The sequence below is a fragment of the Andrographis paniculata genome, unplaced genomic scaffold (assembly GCF_009805555.1).
Source record: "Andrographis paniculata isolate CXL003 unplaced genomic scaffold, ASM980555v1 Contig37END, whole genome shotgun sequence".
Lineage (NCBI taxonomy): Eukaryota > Viridiplantae > Streptophyta > Magnoliopsida > Lamiales > Acanthaceae > Andrographis > Andrographis paniculata.
The window spans coordinates 1,805,432-1,822,131 of record NW_026137570.1 but is presented as its reverse complement, the minus strand read 5'-3'; the positions used below and the strand labels follow the sequence as shown (position 1 = coordinate 1,822,131).

Below are 16,700 nucleotides of genomic sequence, written 5' to 3'. Positions count from 1 at the left end.
ATATTTGAAAGTATAAGTGAGCCTCATGCAATTTTTTAAAGTAAAATGAGGATTTATGCTAAGTTTCGAAATCACAAAGTAGTTTCATGTAATATCTTTTAAAGTATAGGAGCAATTTTTTTTTTTTTTTTTTTTTTTTTTTTTGGAAAGACAATTTTGAGTCGAAAGTGTACCATTCAGATTTGTAATTTTCACCAGTAAACGACGGCGTTTGGTAAAGGTTTTGACAGCTGGCACAGTACACGCGACATTACAAGAATCTTACGTGTCAGATATTTTTATTTCTTTATTTTACTAAAACGGAAAAGGAACTTATTCGAGAAACGCATCTCGGTGCATCCAATATCTATTTAATTTAATAGAGCTTTCTAGAAACAATAAGTAGAAGAGGCCGGGAGTTCCAACACCAGACAGCCAATTTAATAGGCGTGTGGCGTTGTGGTCCCAGGAGCTTCAGAAAAATCATAAACAATTATCGTGTGCAAGGCTGTCTGTATTTGTCGTTATCTTACCGCCTTATCACTGCAATTATATGATAAGCTGTACGAACCGAACAAATCCAACGGTCCACATTCGTCCCTATCACGTCCCTATTATCTAACTCGATTATATCTAATTTGTATTATTCGTTAAATTGAAGTATCATTTATTAATAATAAATAATTTTATTTATTTATATATATTTTTTATTTTTACTTTAAATAATAATAATAATAATTACTTTTTTACTATTTTTATTTATGTCGGATACTGAATGACCGTCTCACTTAAAAACTCGAACGGTTAGGTAAACACAGTCATTAATCACTTACACACTTATCAGCAAACATAAATATATTTCTAAATAACACATTAGAGAGAGTATTATTTACATAAGCCATATTTAATACACATATATTTTCTTATACTATAAATTAACCATATCCAAAAAAAAATATATTTTTAAATTTATTAATTCCACCTATAAGTCCAAAAACTTTTAAATCCTAAACCCCAAATCAAATTGATTTGAACTTGCTATTTTCGTAGATTTTGATTCATTCAAAAAAATCATGACATTACAAACCAAAATTTGGGACAAACCATCTATTTTTGTAACATATTGCTTACAACCTTATTAGAAACATTCATCTACTATTTCACCTAAAAAAAAAAAAAAAAGAAAAAAAAAATTATATTTTTCTAACCCGAAATCCGAGCCGGAGCCGGAGCCGGAGCTACACCTTCGACCCGCCTCGATTGCCTGAAAATTTGGCAAAAAAGAACAAAAACAAACCATCATCTAATTCTTTATTCAGATAATATGGAGACTCGCAGTCGCTATTTTTCTGCGCAAACTTAGATTAATTCTTCGTATCATAAACTTGTGATCCTAAAGAATTTTTGGAAGGAAGGCGCGCTCAAGTTATCATTATGCCTATGGTTATAACATCACGCCTAAAAACAATGCATATAATACTTATAAGCTCACTCCCGGTCGCTATTTTTCTGCACAAACTTAGATTAATTATTCGTATCATAAACTTGTGATCATAAAGAATTTTTTGAAGGAAGGCGCGCCCGAGTTATCATTATGCCTATGGTTATAATATCACGCCTAAAAACATTGCATACGATACTTATAAGCGCGCTCGCCTCTATTATCGAATGTTTTTCAAATGGTAAAAATTATAGCATACCTTGTTGGACTTGAGAATCCATTATCTTTGCCAATAGTCACTCAGCCTTCCAACAATGGCGACGGCATTTTCATCATCAGGTGTCGCCTTCTGAGGATCGAAATCTTCTTTTCCGAGCCTCTCGCTTTCCTGAAGCTAATATAAAACATGTAATCTTCGGAGAAAAAGCGTTTTATGCAATGATAAAGTTCATATGGAATCAATCGAAAAGCACGTGTCAAAAGTGAATAACAATCGAACTAAGCAATAGATCAAAATATCGAAACTACTTACCTCTCCTTGGCGCAGGTTTAGGTACAAATCAGAAGCTTTAAAAGTTTCGATGGCCTTCAGTTTCTTTAGTCTGCTGAGCTGTAGTGAAGCAGGAGAATCATCATCCTGTAAACAAAAATGGGAAAAAGAAATGTCGAATGAATGAAGAAGACTGAGCTAAAAGGGAGTGCAGAAAAATTTGATAAATCTGATCTAACATTAACATTTTCGACACTGCAGGGAGTTTCGCTGGAGCCGGAATATAGTTGTCTCTTCATACATCTTACTAGGAATGTCTTATCCTGATCTTCGCCAGTTTCAGATTTGAGCGACGAACTTCCAACCTCAGGTGGAAATCGTCTGCAAGAACACCAAATGTTAGTTTAAACTCAATCGAGCAAATTCGTGCAGATACATTTTAGATTATGATGTATTGAGGCAGTTTACCTGCCGAATCTACAGCATTGCATTGTCGATTCTTTCATGGCAGATGACTTTCTTGCGGCGTATTCATCCTCATCTGCAGACTACATTTACTTCATTGTAATTGAAGAAGTTGCTGTGATCAGAATGTTTCGAATAGAGTAAGAGATAACCTGTGGAGATGGTAATGCTAGCAAGCAATTTTCAACGTATATTTCATCTATCTCCTTGCCATATTCAGTTGCATCAACAATAGTAGGTGAGATTGGTGTCGAAACTTTAGAGCTATCTGCAGCATCATGCTCATCGACATGTGTAATCGAATATTCGGCTATAACTTCTTTACTCTTTTGGGGCCTACACCACCAAATGCACATTCGGTAATTGCAGGAAGCATTAAACTAGCAATGGCACACTTCTAATGTAATCCATTAAACATTTGACTAGCTGGAGGTATTAACCTTTCATTTGATGGTGATTTCTTCGACTCTTCTGGAACTTCAGATTTCCATTTGAGATCTCTGTGACATTCCTCTTCTGCAGTCTGGATTTTTATTCAACTTTAGCGCGACTATAAGTTATGTATGATTCGCACGTTGCACAAAAGAAGAAGAGGAAACCTGAAGTGACTGTGCAATTGCACGTGCAAGTGCAATATCTTCCAGGTTTGTCGGTTCAGCTCGAGGAGTGGAATCAGCACCAAACTGTATCGAATGAAGACGACAATAAAGATGAGAGCAAATTTTAGAAGGTCAACAGAGCTAGATTCATGGTCTTAGTGTATTGCATACCAAAAATTCCTCTAATTCTTCAATGAACATTGGTGAATCTTTCTTGGAAGCTTCAATGGCTGCTTTCACCATTTCTTCTTCTATATCCTCGCGGCCAGCAGGAACATCAACAGCCATAGGAGGAGTTTCTAATGAGGATGAAGGTGAGCATTTGGATTCATCGGGTAGTTCATCGTCAATGTATGTAATATCAATAGGCATTTCATCATCATCATCAGTGATATCTAATTGAGAAGCAGAACGAGATGGTCGACGAATTCTGGAAGAGAAAGTATGTCATGTGATGTTAAAAAATGTCAATAATAATCATAAATATATATATGGAACTACTGCCTAGAACATTTTGGTTGCATTGAACAACACTAACAAGTTTCCATCTGCTTCGGCGAGGTAAGCGATTATAGCATCATTGAGGTTCCCGGAGTTCTCCTGCTCGACAAAATAAAGAACTATGAATTCAAAATCAAACAAGGACCGGAGAAAATGCAACAAAAGATGAAAACTTAGAACATAATACAAAAATGATTCCGGATAGTAAATCTTTCTTTAGAACTCTTGAACAGGGCTGTAATACAAAGGTTTCTATTCTTCTACTTGGCTGATTAATGAAAAATGAAAATGTACACAACGAGGTTTCTTCAAATCGTGTAATGACATTTGAAAACATCAAGAATGTTTGCTAGCAAAGAAGAGGAAAAGAGGCTCATCCACAACTTCCGAAATGAAAATTTCATATACATCACACTCAATGAATTTCCTAAATTAGTTGGCACAATGCAAACAAATACACAAAACAAGAACCAAGATATCGAAGACGTGAAATTAATGGTGTTGTAATACATCAAGACTCTTTGCTAAAAAGCGGAAATGAGGTGTATCCTGCTTAAGCACAAATTCCAAATGAAAACTCTATATACATCACACTCGATGAATTACTGAAATTAATCGACACAATGAAAACAAATACACAAAAAAAGAACCAAGATATCGAAGACATGCAATTAATGGCATTTGAATAAATCAAGATTCTTTGCTAGCCAAGAAGAGAAAAAGAGGCTTATCCACAAATTTCGAAATGAAAATTTCATATACATCACACTCAATGAATTGCCTAAATTAATCGACGCAATGCAAAAAAATGCACAACAAGAATCATGATATGAAGGGCGCGAAATTCCACGAGTTTGTTTAGTCACCGTTAACATTTTCCTTAATCTGCAAAAAAGTATTCTGTACACATATGTTTATGTTCAAACAAGAATCCAAAGATCACCAATAGTCCTCTAAATCAAAACTCATGGATTCTTTGCGCAAGTTCTATCAAGACCTAAATTAAGATTACATTATAATTATACCTCAGATTCATAATGAAAAGCAGAGAGAAAAGTCGTAAATCAAAGCAGAAATTATCCAAAACCCTCACAAACTTCAAGGTCTTTCATAATTCAAATCCACAAATGCCACGATCCAAGTTTCTTTAGAACATCGAGTAACAGCAACTAATAAAATCGAATTCAGAAACACCAAAACCCCAACGCGACTACCACCAAAAAGCGAGTACAATTGCCGAAGCTCGAATCGAACACCATCTAAAGGAACATCGAATAAAAACCGAAATTGAATCGAAAATACGCATTTACGATCAAGAAACACGAAAATATGAAGATAAACATTCAAATCAAGCAAATTCAATCAAGACAATCGAAAGCAGTGCGGTTGCTGATCGATAAAAGCGAAATGGAAAACAATGCCTCAAGCTTTTCAATAGCAATGGCTTCGGAAACTCCCGTTACAGCCTTGAAAGTCTCGACATCCTCTGGATCGATTACAATCATCTTGGAGAAAACCAACAAAGTGGTTCGCGTGCCGATTTTGTTATGCGAAATGTGACAACAAAATCGAATCCAAGTGAGTATTCAAAAGTAGGCAAATCACCTCTGTTCTTGGCGCCGCGATAGGGGTAGTTTCGTAAAAGAACATTAAACTGCAGGGGTAATTTGGGAATCCAAATTCTAACGGATTTTGTTGGGTAATTCCGTCCAAATGAAGTAAAGTAAGGATGTGTTTGATGTGTTTGTTGGAGGATTGAATTTTAAATTAACTATTTATCCCATTTTTTTTAAAAAAATATTAAATTAAATATTTATTTTTTATTTTTGTATATCAACACCTGTTCATACAATTGTTCAAATTTAATTTTTTTACTATTCAAATTTCAATTCAAAATCTAAACACCAGACAAATGCACCCTAAAAGTAAATTACTATATAATACTCCGTCCCACTTATTATGTCCATGTTGCCGTAAAAATACGTTAAATTCGTTGTGTTAATGTAAGGTTGACACGAAACAGAACAAAATTGATGTTTGATTTCAAATAAAAATCTAAAGTAAAATATATTAGATAATACTTTTTTTTAATAAAATAAATAAATAAATAATTGATCAATAATTTAGTTTTTATTAAAATGAGATAAAAAAATCTCTCCAAAAATTACAAAATAAAGGATTAATAGATTATTAATTTATTTTATTAAAAAAATTATTTAAAAAAATATTTTGTATTTTTTATTTGTATAAAACTTGCTTAGACTTTTTTTAAAACTAAATATTATTTACATTAATAAAAAATAATAAATAAAATATTGAGTATTTTGTGCATTTTTACTCTAATATTGGGTAGATCCGCCCATTCCACTTTTATAAATAAAACATTGGGTCGACCCGCCCATTCCACTTTTATAAAATTGGGCTAAACGGCCTCAGACGGGTCAACCTTAACGGGCCGCGGGTTGAAATGAACGGCCCATCCGATAAACCCTAATCTTAAATATAATTTATTATATATTATCTTTTAATATTTTTATATTTCATTTTAATATATTAATCATTTCGTATCGTCGTCTATGCTTTTTCTTGGCTTCGTCGTGATTTTCTTTTCCGGCCTCCGTCGACGTCGGCAGCTTCGTAGGAAGCTTTGTAAGTTCAATCCTGACTTTAATTTTTGAATTATTTGTTGTGATCGATTTCATTGCCGGTTGCGATGGATATTTAGGGCTTGAATTAATTGGTTTTAGTTGTAATTGATTGTGTTAATTTTAGATTTATTCCATCTGACTATAGTAAGGGTTTGATTTTTGTTGGTTCTGCCTAAATCCTATATTTATTCCATCTGACTATAGTAAGGGTTTCATTTTTGTTAGTTCTGCCTAAATCCTAAAGCAGAAAGTTGAAGAAACTGGTGGATTTAATTTACTGAATCATGTACCTTATTTTGGTTTGATATGCACGCGAAATTGCTGATTTTCTCCGGATTACAACAATCCGAAACCCAATGGCGTTCTAATTTATTGTAATTTGCGTCCAATTCTGGAAGCTCTGCTATTGTGCTATAGAAGTTAGTATAGTGTGATATGTTTTTGTTTGGATATATGAGTTTAGATATATACCTATATATATATATATGTATGTTTTGAACCTTGTGGATGCACTTGTTTATTGATTAGTATAGTGTGTAAGGGATTTAATTTATCTTTCAGGAGTTTGCTTTTGTTGTTTAGTTGAAATATTTCATGGTGATATATACTCTCTCTTTCTCATGTTGACAGTTTTGGCATTTTTCCTATGAATTTTGATTCTTTCTTTTGGTTAAATGAAAGTTTCTTTCAAAATTTGCAGAATCTCATCATCTTCCTTCCTTCAGATGTCCACTGCGCTCAGAACTAAGCTGCGATCTCTTTCCACAGCACATCTCTTTCGCAACATACGCACCTTTTCCTCTATCGATGATAGTGGAGGGCGTTCTAGTAACCCCCCGGAACCTATTCCTAACAGACCTCTGAGAAGGCAGTCTCATCCATCCCCAAGTTCTCGTCACCCAAAGTTTAACCCTATCCGCGAAAATGATAACCGAAGTTCAATTAAAGGCGAGACTGATTCTGATTTTTTGGAAAGGTTCAAGCTCAGTTTCGAGAGTAAACAGGAGCACCCCAACCCCAAATCTGAGATGGTGAATAGAACTGATCTGGATGGGAAATCAGAAACTGCCGAAACAGCATCTGCTCCAGAGGATGCCGATGAGATATTTAAGAAGATGAAGGAGACAGGGTTGATCCCTAATGCCGTGGCCATGCTTGACGGGCTGTGTAAAGATGGGCTGGTGCAGGAGGCAATGAAGCTGTTTGGAATGATGCGGGAGAAGGGTACAATCCCGGAGGTCATCGTGTACACGGCAGTAGTGGAAGGCTTTTGCAAGGCTTGCAAGTTTGACGATGCAGTAAGAATTTTTAAGAAAATGCAGAGCAATGGAGTGGTCCCTAATGTGTTCAGCTATCAGGTTTTGATTCGAGGGTTGTACAGTGGGAAAAGGTTGGATGACGCGCACAGGTTCACGCTTGAAGCATTGGAAGCTGGGCACTCCCCGAATTTGGAAACTTTCACGGGATTAGTCGATGCGTATTGCAGGGAGAAGGGCCTGGAAGAGGCAAAGAATGTCATTGGTTCGATGAGGGAGAGAGGATTTGCTTTCGAGGAGAAACCTGTCCGAGAATACTTGGATAAGAAAGGGCCTTTCTTGCCATTGGTTTGGGAGGCGATCCTGGGGAAGAAGGCCTCGAAGATGTCTATGTTCTGACGGGTTCTTCATTCTCCTTTTAACTTGGTATTTTGATAAACAATGCTGTGCCATTTTGAAACGGTGACATTCGTTTTTATACATATGTGCATTTGTTGTATTTCAGTTGGGGTAATTATGTCTTTCATGCCTAGTAATTATTGACATTTTAAAATATTTTTAAATACAATAATGGGTTATTTTAATTAAGCAGAGGATGATTCAGTTCACCATATTTTGTCTGTGGGTTATTTATATCATACTCCAACAAATTTATAGCGTGATTCAGCATATAAATGTTTAATGTATTTCTACTGTTTGTTGACTGGGTTAATTAACATGAAAATAAATCATGAGACGAACTAAGCTACTACATATTTAATATTATGTTGATTATTTATGATTTGCATGCTTTTCGTTTTGTTGGGATATAATTTTAATTGGCTAGGATATAAGGTTTTTGAAAACGTTTTGTTTAACTACAAAAGTGATTTTGTATAGATCGTATTGTATAGTTTTGGATGGCTTCTCTCAATAAGCAGAATACAGTTTGTTCTGATTCTTTATTAATTACATAGTAGAATGTTTAATGTTAGTAACTTAGTATCTATATATGGTTTGTTCATCTAGCTAAATAGGCGGAGAATCTTGTGTTAATTTAGTTTTTATTAAGTAATAAATTAGAATATACTGTGTGCAGGAACTTCGATGAAGTAAATGTGGCACATAGTTCAGGTCTACATGGAAATGGGGCAATGAGCATTCAACACTAGACATCTTCGAAATAGAAAAGATTTCTCTTATTAGAAGATCACTTCTAACCGACTTCTAGAGGTATGTGACGCGCTTTTTTTCTTTTTAACTAGATGAACAAAACAGGAGTTCAATTTCTTTCTTTCCTCTTTCGAATCTACTTGATAGCGAAAGAATCATCAAGAAAAAAGAAAAAAAAAACATTCCTTTTTGAGGACTATTAGTAAAATTTTGGATAGCTATAAAGTTTCGTACATTGGACACTATTAGTTGTAGGTCTATGACTATTTTAGCATCAGTGAATACGTGTGAGCGAATATGTATGATTTGGGTTACATGTTTATCTAATTAGTGAAATAATAATTTTGAACAATTGTCTTGAATGATGAAAAATTGCAAGAACTTACCTATTCTTGTTGTACATGTTTACAACATAGACCATCGTGGATTAGATTTAGGACTATTTCCATAGAAACTTCAGTTTAAAGATCAAAATGATAAAAGGCACTATAAAACATTTATCCCTAAGATCAATAGCGGCGCAAGGAGCACTATTTTACACTTGTAAAATTTTAAACTCCCTGGTCGTGTAATTTGTTTAATTCTTTGTCTAGGAATAGAATATGCCTGATAGGCGGATACTTTCGTGGTTTTCACTTTAATGAAATTTGAAGCAATTGTGTTCGAGGAACATGACACGCTTACAACTAGAGATTTTGAATCCAATTGGAGTTAATTTGAGTAAAATCTGCATTTGTGGTTTAAAATTTATGCCCGAATTTCTTGCTAACTTTGGATGGCGACATGCGGATGTTTGCATTGGTTGTTTTTACGTGTGAATGTCATGAAGAGTTTCGAGTCGATAGTTTCATTTGCTTTGTTTAATTTATGGACAACATCGAGGAAAAAGACAAGTTTCCCATCACCATCCATGATGCTAGAACATTACTTATGGTGTAATTATCGCTTCAAAAATGGAACATTACTTTTGTTTGCGCGTGCTATAGGTTTTTTGCCGGTTAGCTTTTTCTTGATTTGATTTTCGCCGCGCCCTATTGTGTTTGTGTAATAAAGTATATGCACTTGTTAGGCCGATTGCATCATCTTTGTTACTACTTATGTTTAAAGAGTATCGGTTTTCAATAAAAAAAATACTATTTCATCTGGGCAATTAAGATTCAATTTAAAGCTAAATTGTTAATAATCCTTAACCAATAAAGCTAAATCTTGTTTCTGAATACTACAAATTTGTGTTTTGCTCGTTTAGCTTAGCATACAAGTTTAAATAAGTTAAAACGAGTTGAATTTGCAAATAATTTACTTGCGTTTATAATATTTTTACCGTTTTTTTTTTTATTTTCGTCCGTCCAAATATAAGGTTACTATTTTTTAATTTAGTAACTGTATAACCTACATAACATAATAAATACCCTTTCAACTTACAATATATTACACAAATGTCATTATTTTGAAAAAACAAACGCCACCCTTGTTACGGGACGGAGGGAGTATTATTTTTTATTTTTCACCGGGATTCAAGAACTAAAGCCAAAAAAGCGCAATAGGACAAAAGGTTTTGATAGAAAAATGTTCGGAAAATTGGCGAAGGAGGAAGACCACGGCGGCGACATGACAAGGGTTTTTTTTTTTTTTTTTTTTTTTTTTTGCGACATGACAAGGGTTGATGACGCGTACTTGTGTGTATGCGATGGGCCGAGGGAGAAGTCGCGTCACATCGCACATAAAATTTTATATAACAACCATACAATATGCTGTTGGGACTCTCGTATGTTAGAAAAATAATTAATGATATGTATTCCTATTAGTTTAATTTTTTAGTTGAAACGATCATTCTGATAATCTTTTCAAAAATGTTCAAAGAAACATATTTATTATGAGTATATTTTTGAGTATGGAATTATGTATTTTAAAAAATATAATACTACTTTCGTTACTCATAAATTATATATATTTTTTATTTTGGTCTCTCTAATTACAAAGTAACTATTTAAATAATATTCATATTTTACTATTACATCATTATTTTTACATAAAAAATAATAACAAAATTATCTTTATATTATTCTTTAACTATCTGCTACAATTAAAATACTTCTCCCTCCGTCCCAATATAATAGTCTTATTTATCATTTTTGTCAGTACCAAAACAATAGTCTCATTTCCATAAATAACCATATCACCGTAAAACTATCCCTACTTTTTCATTATTATTACATAATTACCACTGCTTTTTACACTAATATACTCAAAAGAGAAAAAAAGTCATTTATCCTTATCTTTTACCGACTATCAATATAATATCAATATTTCTTAAATTTCATATCCAACACAATAAGACTATATTTTTGGGACAGAGAAAGTATTATTTTTTAAACTTCTCGCAAAAAATAAATATATATATTTTGGCTGGACGAAGGGGGTAATATAATTTTCATATGTCCCACACCATTGATTTGAGTATGATGAAGATAATATAATAAAATAGGACAACAAATGTGAAAGGGATCGACATTAATTTCTTTCCAAACTATTTGTCTCCATTTGTCTATAACAAGTTGCATAAGAAAGTTGATTTATTAGAAGCTTTTAACTCTTAATTTTACGGTCACGATTTCACCTCAATTCTATTAAATTATTATTTTTTTTTACTGTACAAGGATATTTAGAGCGTGCTTATTTGTAAGATTTTATCCATATTTTACTATTTTAATTTTCTTTTTCCTTTAAAAGATCAAATCAAACACTCAATTTTTATTAATTTTATTAAATTAAAATCTAATTTTATATTCAAAATATTACATAAATAAATATTTATATTACATCAAACAATTATTTCAATTCAAAATTTTATCGTATATATATAATATTATTATTCATTAACCAATGTGAAAATAGTAAGTGCCTTTAGTTCCACTTCCATTTACTCATTGTGCTCGCATTTGTTTTAAAAAATATTTTATCAATGGAGACTCATTTATAATTTTCTATTTCTACCAATCTTTTCAATAAAAGAATATATTTATGCATATTAATTTTTTTTCTTTATTTTTTAGCAACTTAATTTATGTTAATTATAAATATATATATCTATTTACTTTTATAATATAAAATTTATTCTTTACAAGATCACATCCATATCGAATAATTTACTTTTGTGAAATACTTAAATACATATTTTAAATTTATTTAAATTATGTATATATATGACATCATAAATAAATAACAATTAAGTACTTCCACAACCAAACTTCCAAAACCATTAACCAAACACATCGATCCTAAATTAGTGGATGGAGGAAGTATTGAAACTTATTTTCGATTGAAAACATTACATGTATCAATTACTTATTTAAAAAACATCCAACATTTATTTTCAAAACAAGTTAAAAAAGCGACGGGTTTTGTGCTGATGCAGCCAAGTCAGCATGGTGCTGATTAATTTGACCGGATCAACATATATCATATACAAATCAACGTATATTTACACATTGTACAACATATGCTAAATTATAATAGAACATATGCTGAATTATAATATAAGCTACATTGTATTATAAATATGCTAATGCATAGATATATACTGATTACATGTATAACAGATGCTGATTCGGTCAAATCAGCACCATGCTGACTTGATCGGATCAACGGCTGATCCATGCCTAGTTAAAAAGCTATCAAAATTCCATCTACCTAATGTTGTATTTGAACATAGGAGTCGCGATTTGAAGTTGAGAATAATAAAATTTAAACTCTAATAAGTGATTCATGCGACGTTGATACCATATTTCAAATATAAAATTAATTTTGAATAGGACGAAAAGAAAAATATGTAATCAATCTAATGTTTTTTTGGATAGAATAAAATTGGAGAGTCGTAAGAATCCAAGCCAATCCAACGTCCAAACAAAACATATTAACTTAAACGGTTCGCCTAGTGAGATTTGCCTTGTCGGACCTAGTTTACAAGGTATTAGATTCAGCCTGAGGGTTTACCCAGAGTGTACTCGACGAGTAGTGGCTACGGGTTCCTACGTTATAAAAAAAAAAACATATAACTTAAACTATCAAAGCCTACAACCTTTCGTATAAAGCAGGTAATTTCCAAAACCACAAGCCTAGCTAACAATTATATATTAAATGAAAATTCCAGAACATGAACAAACTAGCTAGTAGTTTAAATACATACCCACAAGCCTAACAAATTATAAATGAAAATTCTAGAACATCAACAAAACTAGTAGTTTAAATACACACTAGTTCCTTATCGAAAATTGAAGAACTCAAAACTCGAATTTAGAAAAATATAAAAATGGATCAGTTCTCTCAAGCAATTCTTACATTAGTCTCAATTCTTGTAATATTTTCTTCCATCTGCTACTTCAAATTTCTGTCCAAATCTGCAGCAAAATTCCCACCAGGGCCATGGGGTGTTCCGATACTCGGCTATCTCCCGTTCATTGGCGCTGATATGCTCAGTAAGTTCTCCCAACTCGCGAGCAAGTACGGAGAAATTTACATGCTTCGTCTTGGCAACAAGCTTTGTGTTGTCATCAATTCTCCGTCACTGGTGAAGGAGGTTGTCCGAGATCAAGACAATGTTTTCTCCAACAGGTCCCCGCCGGTTGCTGCCTTTATCGGGACTTATGGCGCGAAGGATATTGCGTGGTCGCCCAACAACTCCGAGTGGAGGGCGTTGAGGAAGGTTTTTGTGCGCGAGATGCTAAGCAATAGAAGCCTTGAGGTTTCGTTATACATAGTCATTAATTCTTTGGGAATAGTATTTTATCTCACTCGTCGTCGCGCTCTAATAATTCTAATATTGTGTGTAATACTTACGTGTGATTATTTTCTATATGATATTGCTACTTACTTGAGAAAATTGCATCTTATATCTACAATACTTCATTTATCTCAATTATTCAATTCAAATTTTAAAAAGTTTTTGAAATTTTAATTTATTCAACAATCTATGGTTTTTGTTGGATCCTTTTATAAAATTGTTAACAAAATTTATATTATAAAATTTCTGATTATGATATGAGATTTTTATGGATTCTAAAAACACAAGCTGTATTATAAAAAATATATATATATGTACAATTTCAAAACCAAGGCTATTAGGTTTGATTTAGAGTTTTGGTTTCGCACAAAGTATCTTGTAATATTTCAAAATAATACTATGAAGGAAGTTTTTCTATTCTAATGGTCAACCTATTATTATTTTCCTCCATTTTTTTTTTCCACCACGATTCATGTCAATATCTTCACAAAGTCGCATCTTAATTTTATTTCATGTGTAGCTTTCTTACACTCTTCGAAAGAACGAGGTGAGGAAGGCCATTCAACGAGTTTACAAGAATGGGAAGGCAGCTGTTGAGATTAGTTTAATAGCATTTCAAACCGAGCTGAATGTAATAACTAATTTGTTGTGGGGTGAATTGCTTCAAGGAGAAGACAAGGAAATATTTGGAAAGAAGTTTCGCGCGATTATCCCTAAGTTTGTTGATTTGTTCGGGAAGACAAATATTTCAGACTTCTATCCATTTCTGGCAGGACTCGATATTCAGGGAATAAAAAGACAGACAGAGAGCTATCGGCAAACTATAGATAGGATTCTCAATGATATCATTGAAAAGCATAAGAAGAAGTTATCGGAAGGTGTCATGGAAGAAGGGAAGAAGGACTTTCTTCAAATCTTGTTAGAGTTAATGGAGCAAGACAAAGATTCGATAAGTGTCACACAACTCAAAGCCTTGATATTGGTATGCTTCGATCATGATTAATTGAAAAACAATAAAATTAAATGACCATCTCATTTTAACATTTAAAAATTAATCAAAACATTAATTATCGATATATTTTCATTTAATTCTTTCAAGAAACATTGAATCAAATATGATGTGTTATAAATATGCTATCATGTATGTAATATATGCTGTATATCTTTATTACATATGCTGATTGGGTCAAATATGCTGATTTGAGCCAATCAACATAGGATCCACCACCATATTTATTTGATTTTTGTACGAAACATCGAATCAAACTCTTGTGCTTTTTGTAGGATATTGTTGCTGGTGGAACCGACACATCTGCGACTACAATGGAGTGGACAATGGCTGAGCTTATGAACAACCCTACGGCGATGGCGAAGGCGCAAAAGGAGTTATCCGAGGTTGTAGGATTAGACAACATTGTTGAAGAACACCACTTACCTAAGCTAAAGTACTTAGATGCTGTTCTTAAAGAAACATTACGCCTACATCCGGCAGTACCCCTTTTGGTCCCAAGATCTCCATCCCAATCTTCCATAGTCGGGGGCTACACCATCCCTAAAAACACAATGGTTTTCCTAAATGTTGCGTACATACAAAAAGATCCTCGTCTTTGGGATAGTCCACGGGAATTCAAGCCCGAGAGATTTCTAGGCGGCGATTGTGATTTTAGTGGTAATAGTTTTCATTATCTTCCATTTGGATCGGGGAGACGGATGTGCGCTGGCCTACCCTTGGCGGAGAGAATGCTAATGTATTTGCTAGCTTCACTTGTGCATTCTTTTGATTGGAAATTACCGAATGATCAAAAACTTGATATGTCGGAGGCATTCGGGATGGTGTTGAGGAAGAGTGTTCCCCTTGTTGCCATTCCTAATGCTAGGTTGTTCTATTCGAACTTATATATGTAACATATCTTCCCAGATCACAATAAACTGGTGTTTGTTCGTGGGTTTGAGTTTTTGAGTTTGGATTTTTAATAGTAAAAAAATTGAATTTGAATAGTTGTTTGATATGATATAAATACAAGTTGATATGATATTTTGAATGTAAAATAAATTTTTAGTATAAAGTCAAAAAATTAATTATTTGATTTGATCTTTTTTGTAGGAAAAAAATAATATAAATAGTAAAATTTTTGATAAAACTCACAAAAGAACACACCCTATATATTTGAACCAAACTGAAATTTTAGTCAACAGTTTACTAAATAATATTTATGTCAATAATGTTATTTTAAGTAAAGAGCTGAATTATAGGCTGATTAATAATGTTATTTTGACAAAGGTAGACACATCACATTCCTAATAGCTAGCATTTAAAAAAAAAGGGATAACTATGTTTTAGTCAAAGTACTATGTGGCACTCCTTATTAAATATAAATAAAATTAATATATCTAATATGCAAGTCATTGAAAAGGTCATCTGCAACAAATTGATTTTTTCTTAATTAAAGACCATCCAATTATTATTTTTTAAAATACCTAATATACCATCGATTAAAATCAATAGTTAGATTCACAATAAAAATTGATCGAACAGACAAAATAGATTCAGGATGATCCTGATTTTAATGTAGCATCAAGACCATACCAACACCCCTTCTAAAATTTTGAAGTCCTTGGTAGTGTAATTTTGTTTAGTTCTTTGTTACGTATAAAACATGCTATTATTGAGATATTTTAGATATTCAGTTTTAAATTCAATAGATTTATATTTATATTTAGATTTGCTTTTGTCTATAAATTAGATTACTTAGATTAGATTTGAGCCTATCGATATATAGATCATTTTATTTTAATGATCAACAAGACAATTTCATTATTTCCCCCAAAATTTCTAACACGTCTGATAGGCCTACACTTTTGTGGTTTTCACCTGAAGAACTTTGAAGCACTTGTGCTCGAGGAATATGGAACACTTACAACTAGAGTTTTTAATCCAAACCACGTTGATTCAAGTAAAAATTGCATTTGTGGTTGAAAATTTGTGCCCGAATTTCTTGCTAACTTTGGATGGTGACAGATGCTTGCATTAGTTGTTTTTATATGTGAATGTCATTTAGAGTTTCACATTTGTTGGATGCGCAGAAGCTATTAGAGAAATGCATCATTAATTTATTTATCTGCAAACAAGAGTCCCCAACGAGTCCCATCATGTAAGACTAGGGCTTTGGTATCATATCGGATGCGTAGAACGACCGTCTGATCTAAAAGCTCAAGCTATTAGGGAAACACATCATTAATTTATTTATCCGCAAACGGGAGTCCCCAACATCGTAGATAATTTCATTTGCTTCTTTAATTTCTGGACAACATCGAGGACAAAGACAAATACCCCATCATCATTTATGATGCTAGAACATTATTAGGTCTATCTATGGGTTCGAGTTGGA

The 16,700-nt window shown here is 33.0% G+C and overlaps 3 protein-coding genes across 5 annotated transcripts; 2 read left to right on the top strand and 1 right to left on the bottom strand.

The window, feature by feature from the left end:
* Positions 1 to 1,058: 1,058 nt before the first annotated feature.
* LOC127250443 (uncharacterized) lies at positions 1,059 to 4,980 on the bottom strand. The gene is made up of 12 exons (XM_051273726.1): positions 4,845 to 4,980; positions 4,607 to 4,734; positions 3,513 to 3,574; positions 3,146 to 3,404; positions 2,975 to 3,058; positions 2,816 to 2,898; positions 2,528 to 2,711; positions 2,379 to 2,458; positions 2,150 to 2,291; positions 1,953 to 2,057; positions 1,680 to 1,808; positions 1,059 to 1,243 (listed from the first exon to the last, which is right to left on the bottom strand). The coding sequence occupies exons 1-11, from the start codon at positions 4,978 to 4,980 to the stop codon at positions 1,701 to 1,703; spliced, it is 1,371 nt and encodes a 456-aa protein (XP_051129683.1). The 3' UTR covers positions 1,059 to 1,243; positions 1,680 to 1,700.
* Positions 4,981 to 6,015: 1,035 nt separating this feature from the next.
* LOC127250738 (pentatricopeptide repeat-containing protein At4g38150-like) lies at positions 6,016 to 8,883 on the top strand. Of its 3 annotated transcripts, none has more exons than XM_051274166.1 (3): positions 6,016 to 6,124; positions 6,824 to 7,805; positions 8,458 to 8,883. In XM_051274166.1, exon 2 carries the CDS (start codon positions 6,849 to 6,851, stop codon positions 7,776 to 7,778), a length of 930 nt encoding a protein of 309 aa, XP_051130123.1. In that variant the 5' UTR covers positions 6,016 to 6,124; positions 6,824 to 6,848; the 3' UTR covers positions 7,779 to 7,805; positions 8,458 to 8,883. The 3 variants fall into 3 exon arrangements, with proteins under 3 accessions (XP_051130123.1, XP_051130124.1, XP_051130122.1); XM_051274167.1 differs by having other exon boundaries at positions 6,038 to 6,124; positions 6,849 to 7,781; XM_051274165.1 differs by having other exon boundaries at positions 6,038 to 6,124; positions 6,849 to 7,805.
* Positions 8,884 to 12,695: 3,812 nt separating this feature from the next.
* Positions 12,696 to 15,263, top strand: LOC127250734 (cytochrome P450 76C2-like). Its single transcript, XM_051274157.1, has 3 exons — positions 12,696 to 13,272; positions 13,832 to 14,293; positions 14,596 to 15,263. The coding sequence occupies exons 1-3, from the start codon at positions 12,841 to 12,843 to the stop codon at positions 15,214 to 15,216; spliced, it is 1,515 nt and encodes a 504-aa protein (XP_051130114.1). The 5' UTR covers positions 12,696 to 12,840; the 3' UTR covers positions 15,217 to 15,263.
* Positions 15,264 to 16,700: the final 1,437 nt, after the last annotated feature.